The sequence below is a fragment of the Stenella coeruleoalba genome, assembly GCF_951394435.1.
Source record: "Stenella coeruleoalba genome assembly, chromosome: 1".
In the NCBI taxonomy this organism is placed as follows: domain Eukaryota; kingdom Metazoa; phylum Chordata; class Mammalia; order Artiodactyla; family Delphinidae; genus Stenella; species Stenella coeruleoalba.
The window spans coordinates 162,387,915-162,398,042 of record NC_137169.1 but is presented as its reverse complement, the minus strand read 5'-3'; the positions used below and the strand labels follow the sequence as shown (position 1 = coordinate 162,398,042).

The 10,128-nt window shown below is 51.8% G+C and overlaps 1 protein-coding gene across 3 annotated transcripts in view; it reads right to left on the bottom strand.

Moving 5' to 3' along the window:
• Nucleotides 1-1,955: 1,955 nt before the first annotated feature.
• Nucleotides 1,956-10,128, bottom strand: part of RASSF5 (Ras association domain family member 5) — a 71,104-nt gene continuing 62,931 nt past the window's right edge. For 2 of the 3 annotated variants that reach the window (XM_079932835.1, XM_079932836.1), the window contains 4 exons: nt 7,801-7,911; nt 6,479-6,776; nt 5,876-5,991; nt 1,956-4,326 (listed from right to left, as the gene is read on the bottom strand). In XM_079932835.1, coding sequence (XP_079788961.1) covers nt 4,174-4,326; nt 5,876-5,991; nt 6,479-6,776; nt 7,801-7,911 — 678 coding nt within the window. In that variant the 3' untranslated portion in view covers nt 1,956-4,173. Of the gene's footprint in view, nt 4,327-5,771; nt 5,992-6,478; nt 6,777-7,800; nt 7,912-10,128 lie in introns of those variants that run through there. The other variant, XM_079932837.1, reaches the window with a different exon arrangement.

Genomic DNA, 10,128 nt, shown 5'->3' with positions numbered 1-10,128 from the left:
AGATGATGGCTTTGCTGTAGTGAAGTCTTAGCCAACAAATGCTTTCTTTAGCCTCAAACTTCTTCACCTGGGGCTCATGGAAGAGGTCTTCAGTTGATCTTCAGAGGGTCCACGAACTTTTCCGAAAGAGTGTGCAAGATTTTGTATGATCATTTTCCTAAAAGAGGTTACCATGCTTTTGTCAAATTCCCAGCAGGATCATGTGATGCCAAAAAGGTTCAGAACCCCTGCTGTGGTCCCTGCTCAGTTTGTGGCAGTCATTTCTGTACCAGGGCTCTCCTTGTATGATAGGAAGAAGGGCTGAGCTGAATAACTGCAGGGTAAAACTGCAGGTAAAACTGATGGTTTTACCATCAAAAAAACACACTTCAGTTTACTTCCTTTTTTCCCTTGGTCATACCACTTTTGTTTTTTTTAAACCAAGATAAAGGCTTGAAACTATCTACAGTATTCACAAATTCCCCATCTGGGGCTTGAAAAAGAAGAAGGGGATGAGTATGAAAATGTGTGTGTGAGGTTCCTTGCCTTTTGTTATTAGGCCCCGAATAATCGTCCTTTTCACTGCTGACTCACTGTAAGTAAACTCCTTTTTTACCGATCCACTCTGTTGACATAAGCAATATGAAACTGAGAAAGAGATTTCTAGAAATTGACCCCAAACAAGATTCTGTTACAGCAGAACCCTTGGACAGACAGAGTTTGATCTAAGGGAGCACAGTATGTACAGCAGTCATGAAATATGGTCCTCATATGAATACAAATAACATGTAGTACTTTATAAAGTTCTTTCACAGACGTGATTCGTTTTGCACAACCCTGGAGGGACTGGAGCCTCAGAGAGAGGTTGTGTCCTGCCTTGTTAATCCCTGCTAGAGACACAAGCCAGTAGATGGTGAGGCTGGATCTAAAATGAACATCCAACTCTTCACTGTGGTTTGACCCAGAATTCTGCTGTGAAACAGTGTTGTCAAGACTTGTGCTTTGAACGGTATTTCCAGTAATGGTGACACATTTGCAATGACTCATCTTCCCTTTCCTCCTTGTGAATAACATAGGTACATGTGAGGAGGCAGGGGAGGGTTAGGCTGTGCAAAGGATTCCTTTTTCTGTGTGCTGAACTGAATAATCTATACCAAGGTCAAATGTACAGCTTTACACTTAATCCCATATTGTAACCAAATGAGTTTCAGTGAAAAGCAGAAACTGCTTCATTTCTGGGTTTTGGCAAAATTATTGAAAGATATACTTCTTGGAGGTCTAGGTGAGCACACATTACAGATATGCCCCATTCCTGGACACTTTTAAGAATGTCTGTTGGACAGGGGGTGCTCTCCTAGAGGGAGGCTGGGAGTGGACTGGATGAGCTCCGGGGGCCCCCATTCATTGCACTGTGTGTGATCAATACCGGAAGGCAGGCGAGAATTTCTTTCTAATAACTTTTACGTGGTTATTACCACGGTTACCGAGATGTTCCTTTGACGGACGTCAGAGCTAAGGTCAAGGGACTGTTTTTGTCATCTAGCCCCCTTCCTCCAGGTGAGATAATCTCAAACTTTCAAAGACACATTCCTATCTAATTTTAAAATAATTCTGAAAATAGAAGAATCATTGCTTAACTCAGTAGCCTGTTCTGGTGTTCAATCATCCTTAGCTCCAGAAAGCCCCTCCTCTCTGTAGTAAGTCCCCTTTCCTCTTCTGCTCTGTGCGGATGCAGAATAGCCAGGCCCCTAGGCAGCACCCCCAGCCCATGCCTTTGGACAGTTTTCTCAAGCTGATTTGAACAGTAGCCTTCATTCCTCTGTTCGTTGGCAAAAGGAAATCTGACTTGGACACAAAGTGTGCGTGTTCCTCTATTCCCACCCCCTCTCCCAGCTCCCGATTTCCATGAGATGGGGAAGTTCAAGGAACACATCTCTGGTCTGAATGATTTTTGCAACCAGCTTTTATTACTTTCTTTAAAACCCACATAAGAAAGACATTTAAAAAGAAAATTTACGCACTGGGCAACACAACAGTAGAAGGCACTCCAGCAGTCATGCCCACCCTGGGAGGGAAGGGACACTCCCTACACACTACTGTTTCGGAGGTAGGGCCTCAGCCTGGGTCCTGGTCTAACTGTGCTTTAGAGAAAGTCTGAATTTTCCCATAGTTTCCTTATTTCATAAACACCACTATCTCTTTATATATAGCTATATGCCTTTATGTATATATGTACATGACTTCTTTTCCTTCTCAAAAATAAAATAGCCACCCCATCAGAGGGAGGTTCTCAGCAGCATTCACAGCGGTTGCACAGGATCCATGCCTTCTATTCATGTTAAAGACATGCAGCTTGAAGAAAAGAGGACTCTGCACCCACCCCTGTCGATACACAGCAGGGAGAGAGATTTTTTTAAGCGGGGGGACGTGATAAGGCTGAGCAGGAGATAGCAGATAACTAGGGTTTTTATGATGTAAAAAAATCTCTTTTGAGCTGCTTAACTCGTCCTGTTTTTGCAGCTCTGAAGACTAAGTAGTTTGCATGATGAGGGGTCTGCATTCCTTCTGTGATCGGGGGCATGTGGACTCAGCAAGGGTCAGGGAGGGAGGGAACTGCTGAGGCTACACAAAGAAGTGTGGGCTCAAACCAACCCAACAGGGACTTGGGAAGGCAGAGGACTGACGAAGAAATGGTCTCTCAGAGGCTGACGAAGAAATGGTCTCTCAGAGGCTGCACTGGAAAACTGGCCCCGCTTTGAAAGTCCAGAGTCCTTCTCCTCTGCGCAGGAGTGTCTCTGTAGTCCTGGCTACCGGCTTGAATTGTTTGGCTAGTTTTAAGTTTGGACCTAAGCAAGGAGCCAGTACACATGTAGAGTTGGGAATCTGATCCGCCCTGTCCAGGCAGTTTGACCTCACTTCTTGGAAGTCAGAGCCCAGGACCTTAGACGGGAAGGAGGTCTGCGACCCTCGTCCCATACCTGGAGGGAAGATTCTCCTGGCCTTGTCTCCCACACTGCCGCGGTCCACTTCCTGGCAGGAGCAAGCCAGCAGCAGAGCCTCAAGCAAATGCCCCTGCTCCTGTCCCTCTTTGAAAACAAAAAGGCACTGAGGTCAGCAGGAGGCCAGCCCCATGGCTGGCCATTCTTCGACCATAAAGGTCTCCAAGTTGGCTGAGTTGGAGGTTCCCCCCTCTGTACTCAAGGCAGCTCCTCTGGCGGTATCTGGAGATCCCAGAGTCCCAGTGGGAGGAGCGAGGCAGTGCTGGAGGCCAAAGGGAAACCAAGGCAGCCAGGCCTCCTCTGCTCTCTAGCCCGGGGAAGGCTGAAGACAGCTTGGACACCTTTATCTGCAACATGTTTTGGCTTTGACTGCCTGATTTCCGTACTCAGCAGGAGACTTTAAAAATGGTAAATGGCTGGTTTCCCTTTGGTGGAAACACAGGAGGATGATGGCAATATTAAATTCAAAACTGTAACTCAGAAACAAAGAGTTGTTGACAAGATATGGCTGAAGACCACGCATACACAGATATGTATGCCTTTGGGTTTACATGGGCTCAGACTTTTGGGCCATCAGGGCCAGGGCCGGCTGCAGCTTCTCTGGAAAGTTCTCAGGCAATCTCAGCTTCGGTGCTCCTGACCCCAGCCAGTGGCTTTATGACCTTCCCTTAAGCATGAACAACGGGCACCTGGGGAAAGTGGGGGACAGTCCTTTTATGAGCACTGTCGTGCTCTCAGGGGCTCAGCTCAGACCTGCTAAAGGAATATGCTACAATTCTTGGACTCATAAATAAGGGAACCGTGGATGGCAAATAAGAAAGCAATTGAAAAAGAATAAAAGGCAGAGAAAGAACATATATCTCTAAAATCTTTTTTCTTTCCTTTGCCGGCTGGTGTGGAGAGAGGCAACTATTTGGTTTGTGAAAGGCTTTGCCGATGGTGAGAGGACGTGGCGGAACTTTCACACGAGCGAGCGCTGCTCCTGGGCAGTGTGCAGAGGGCACAGCGTGATGGTGGGCAGGCCCCAACTCCACGCACACACGTGTCCATCAGAGATTTTGTGCCACGTCTGGAACTGCTGGGCGGGCACAGATGCACCCAACAGAGGTGTCCTGAGAAAAAGTGTCTGTGGCAGAATAATAATTAATAATAAAAATAAATCCACGGGCATCGGGAGAAGAGGAAGCAGGACCAGCTAGGCAGGTTTGCCCTGGGATTCTCTTAAGGCCTCCTCCAGTTTCTGCCTAAACTTGTCATACTTCTTCTGCACTTGTTGGATTTTGTCCTGCTCCTCCTTTTCCAGGATTGTTAGGAAGTTCTGGAGCTCGGGGATGGAGAAGGCATCCCACTGTGGGGCGAGAGGGAGATTGGGGGAGAAACAACAGGAGACAGGTTAGTGGGCGCCTGATCTGAGGACCCCTGCTGTCCCCACTCTTCACACAGTTTGCACATGGTTTGCTACTGAGTAGGCAGATGTGAAAAATAAAGCTTGGGGTTTCCATGCTGCACCAGCAACAGAATTTCAAATCCTGGCATCTCGTGGCCAAGAGTTACTAGTCCACAAGCCACATTGTTATTCAGAGAATCAACAATCTTAAATTTCTCTGTAGCCGCTGAGATCTTAACAGTGACGCGGGAGCTGCCTGGGACCCAGCTGTCTGCTTTGGGGTGATCAGCAACAGGCTCCCAACATGCGGACCCTCAAGTGGCACCTGGAGGAGAGCTGGACTTGGACTCAGGAGACTGGGTGTCAGCCTGGCTCCACTGTGTGGCCTTGAGCACATAAGTCCACCTTCTCAGCCTGTTTTCTCATCTGCCGTGGAATTAGGGTATGTGCCTCCCTTGGCTGGCAGAGCAGATGATGAGATGAGCCTGTTGCACAGCTCTGCAGAGCCTGGTGGGCCTGGGGGACCTGGCCGCTCGGGAAAGAAGGCAAGTCTGACTTCTCTTAGGCTGACCCAGGAACTGAGGCCCCCATGGGGCCAGGGGTTTCGACTCCTAAGCTCTTTGAGCACAAAGGAACATTAAGGTTTATCTGGTTTAATCCCCACATCGGATAAATGAAAAAACTGAAGTCCACAGAGGGAACCACAATCACAGACACAAGCACCACAGTCACAAAGCTTATAGCAGCAAAACTAGAACTAGAAGCCAGACCTCTAAACCCCCAGGCCCGTGAGCTTGCCACGGGCCAGCAGTGTTCAGCTTCAGCGGAATACTTTTTCCAAACGAAATCTTCCACTATATAAAGCAGATGGAAAGCAGAGCTGCCTGGTGGAGGCCGGGAAAGGACAGGGCCCCGCTCGCCTGGACCCCCCAGATTTCCACAGTGGCTCCCAAGACTGCTTCCCCGAACCCCAGGCCTCCAGTGAATGCAGTGTGACAAACTCTGTGAGAGGCACCCTGTTCTCGGTCACTCCACTGTGACCCCACCTGCCACGCAGCCCAGGCCGTGGGGGCCACCAGCTTGGTTTCGCCTCACTTCACACCACAGACTGGACTCCGGTGAGCTTCCCTTGGGGGATCGAGGTCCGCTTTGAAGAACCAGGGAGAGACAAACGACTCAAAAATACCCATGCCCAGTGGAGCCCAGGCCATCCTGGAGCAAAAGAATCTGGGTGGAACACAGGGAGTTTCTCAGCGCCCATCCACCCTGAGTTTTCAGAAATAAAGCACATGAAGTCCTGTCTTTCCACAGGCCTTGCCAGACACAGGCCCTGACTTGCTACCCCAGGGCACTTACAATCCTGGCTTAAATGCTGAACCTCAGCCGGCACTCACCCCAGCCCAGCTGCCTCGAGACATTTTCCTGCTGTGCTGGGTGGTGAGGCTAACCCATGCCCCCCAGCGTGCCCGCAGGCTGGCTTTGTGCACCAAACAAAGGGTCCCAGACCTACCTCCACCTCTCCAGTTTCGTTCTCCTTTAGCACGAAGCTGAGCACATCCGTGTCAGGCCCAGCGAGTAAGCGCAGGTAGAGGGGGCAGTCCGCAACGGAGAGTTTCTGGAAGAGCACTGCAAACCAAGAGAAGGGGCTGGGCGCTCATCTTGGAAAAGAAGGGCAGGGGCTCAGGAGGGGTGGGACCGATTGGAAATGCAGAGGCTGGTGTTTCTAAATGGAAGTGGCCATCCTTTCAACCTAACGAAATGAACCTGACAAGAATAAATAGGGTAACAACCTTTATCTTCGCGTCTGCTAGAGTGTGAAGCATGTTTCCATTCACGTCATTCCCTAAAAGATTAGTAGGAGTGGTGGGCGGTTCCGTCCCATTCCACAGATTAGGAAGTGAGAGCCCAGGGTGTGGTTTTCCTGAAGTCACACGTGGAGGGAGGGGCACCGTGAGCGGGCAGAACGTGCGTGTGGCCCTTCCACAGACCTAACGCCACACGGATGGCTGAGCGGAGGTGCCACGAGAAGCCCAATCCTCCCACTCCAGTGTGTTGGGGAGCACAGACGGACCTGGGAAAGGTAGTTTCTGGGTGGGAGCTAGCTCTCTCATACCTTGCCCGTCCTTGTGTATCCGCTTAAAAAGTGCAAACTTCTGGGGACTGTCCACGACCATGAACTTCTTGAGCAGCCCCTGGATGACCTCACTGACTGTGGTGGTGCTGCAGATGTGCAGCTGCTTGATGGCGTCCAGCGGCAGGTAGAAGGATGTCCGCCTGTCCGTGGTGGCTGCCAGGTCCACTTCCTTGATGGCGTCGTAGATGGACGGCGGCCGGATCCCAGCAGGCACCATCACCGGCCGCCGAAGTCTCAAATGCACTTTGATGAAACCCGTGTAGGTGCCGTCTTCGCTCTGCGGGGTGGGGGGCGGGGGGGAAGTCATGTGGGGTCCGGGAGGGTCTGTGTTGCTTGATCCTATCTGCCACTCTGGGCCGTGGCCCCAGATCCGGTGGGCTGCAGAGGCCTTTCCTAACAGCAGTGCCATCCCAGTCAAACACCCTCCCGACAGGCTCAGGCTGCCTGCCCCAAATCCCCTGTCACGGGGCAGATGCCGACTGCCTTTGGTGGGTCCCCAGGCCAAGAGGCAGGGTCTGGAGTGGCCTCTCTAGTTTGCCCCGCCAAACCAAGGAGGAGCAGGAAGGCTCTGTAATAAGGTCCTCGGAGAACAAGCGCACTGGATTTTCTCCTGCATCTCTTTCCAAAACCCGGCAGTCTGCAAGACTTAAACCCAGGCCTATCCGCGACTGGGTTTTCTAGCGCCCCACCCGGCTGAAGCCCCAAAGAGCCAGTTGCTGCCAGCCACCAGCAGGGGGCAGGTTTCTTCTACTGTCTCCTCCCCTCCCCACTGAAGATGGCCTTTCCAAACCTGGCACAAAGTTGGTGCCCTCCCCTCTCTGAGCTCTGCACAGCCTAAGGAAGCTTCCCCAGACACAGGCTGTAATGACCAAGAAGGGGAGGAGGAGTTGCTGCGAGCTCCCCTTGCCCAGGGCCTCCTGGGCCCTTAGTCACTTGTATATCATTTAATTCCCACAAGCGCTTTGACAAATGGGAACTAATATCTCTATTTTACAGTGAAGCTCAGAGAGGTTAAGGTTTCCCAAAGCCACAAGTTAAAAACAGGAAGAGCCAGAGACTAGATGTGGATCTTATTCTGAAGCCCATTTTATTTCCCTAAAACACACAGAGACCCCTGATAACCCAGGCTCTCAGCTTCACACAAGCCTGGAGGCCTCCAGGAGCCCAAAGAAAGGGGAGGACCCTGGTGGGGGTATCCCCCAGAATGCAGAGGGAGAGCAGGGGAGCCACACCGGCAGGGGCTATGGAGCTGGGAGGGGGAGAGAGGAAGGGGGCGGGCAGTGCGGGGCAGGCCCCCTCACCAGCTTCATGCCCAGGCAGTTCTTTTCCCGGGTGTTGTAGCTGTCGATCTTCTGCTTGATCTCCTGCAGCGTGGGCGGGCACCACGGCTCCTCTGCGGGTTTACAGTCATTCTGAAACAGACACAGATGTGAGGGTGGATGTACAGTGGCTCTCAGGATGAGGAAGGAAATGACCTCGTCCTCCCAAAGGCCTCTCCAACCGAGAATAAGTGAGCACCAGCCTCAGGCAGTGAATGGGATGGACTCAGCCTGAGAAAAATCAAAGGTCAAACCCCTGCGCAGCCAGCTACCCCGGGGAAGTGACTTCCATCTCTCTCGGCCCCAGTCTCCACACCTGTGAAATGGGGGCAATACCCACCGTTCAGGCTTGTTGCAAGACCAAGGTGAAAAGGCCCGGCACACAGGCACTGGGTGTGAATCTGGTGAATCAGCAGAGCTGTTTTGCTTATGGAGGGTGTCCATTTAGATGCTATGGGAGATGCAAAGAAATGCAAGCCATGGTCATCTCCTCAAGGAAGTAACAATAGAGCTGGAGAGACAGGAACATACACGTGATCCCAGTATATGCTGATGGGAATGACAGCAATTCTCCCAGATCGAGAGGACCAAGGGCACATGGACATTAGTCCAGGCCCCATGTCACTGGCCACAGCACTTTGCACATAGTAAGAATACACACACACACACACACGCACACGCACACACACACACACACACACACACATATTTATCAAATGAATGCATGAACTAGTGGGGGCAGGGGGCTGTAGCCTTCCCTGATAATTGAGGGGATAAATCTCCACTGGGGCACAGGGACAGCCAGCGTTTACTCAGCACCTCCTCTGCGCCGAGTGCTTGGCTTGCATTATCTCAGTTAATCCTCAGAATCCAAACTGCAAGATAAGAGTTTATTACCCACATTTCACGGGTGACACGACGGAGACTCAGAGGAGTTTAGGAACGTGCCTAGAGCCCTGCAGTCAGCCTCTGCAGAACTAAAAGGGATGCCAGTCCGTTCTGCTGTGTTCTTCCCATGACATCACAATTTATTCTTCTGACTGCCCCCCGACCCCCCGCACCCCCTCTAGGAAGAAGGAAGCCAAGGAGATGCAGGTCGATGTTGTTCACACGGTGGACAGAATTCAGGGGAGAATTCTGGGGTCTAAGCAAACCTGTCCGTCTGTCAGTTCCCTGGGCTTCTCTCAAGTCCATTGCCACCCACCTTCCCTGCTTTGTCTTCACGTTGTCCTGTGTGGCCGGGAGTGCAGGAGCCACAGTTTGGGGGAATAAATAGGTCAGTCAAAACCTGCCAAGAATGTGCCTGGTCTTAGAAATCTAGCGGACCCAGGGTGGGTCAGGATCCTCCTCCGGCAAATGAGGAAACAGGCCCAGAGTGGTGGGGCAACCGTGTTCTCCAGGCTGACATCACCCAGCACTGCCCTGTGGGTGTCTGGTTTGGTTGGGGAATTTCACAGCCATGCTGCCGTCACAGCACCACCCAGCTGAACCTGTCAGGCTCCCATGGCAGAGCTGTCCAGCCTCCTCCCTCTAGCCCGCCCACGGGAGACAAGTCACACTCAGCAGGATGCCTTCACTCCCCCCTCCCACTTTCCAGTCCCACAGAGCCGATAAGATGTCAAGCTCTGTGGCTGCCGAGGGGAGCGGGCGTGGCCTCCCACACCCACCCCTCAGCATGGAAACGAGCTGACGTCCTTTTTCCATCACGGCATCTTCCGCTGGCCTGTCTGCTCCCCTATGTACTCTTCCTCGAGGATCTCGATCAGAACAGCACTGTACACTCACAAACCTTACATACTACGTATGTTATTCCTGTTTTACAGATTACAGACAGAGGCTCAGAAGGGTTAAGAAACACGCTTGTGGTCCCACCGCTAGTAAGCATCTGCGTTGGGCCTGGAAACGAGTCCATCAAAGTCTGGAACCCATGCTCTTCTCAATTCCATGTGGTCACCCTAGGACAGCCGCTTCAGCCACTCCCATAGCGATCACTGAAATTCCATGCAACGGGGCTGGCACGAGCAGTCGCTACACCAAGACCTATAAATTACGTGACCTGTGAAACGTTCAGTGGGTCCCCAGAAGCCTCAGGACCTGGGGCCACCGTGTCACCTGTAAAGATGTCAAGGAGGGACTTCTAGCCTCTGGCAGGAGGAGGCAGGCGCCAGGATGCAGGGCCCACCCTTTTCCTATGGGGTCACTCAGGTCTCTGGAACAGGACCCTGATTCCATGGAGGACCACCCAAGGGCAAGTACTCCCCAGGGCATCTGCCATCTTCTTGAGCTGAGAAGCAAGCGGTGTGAGCCACA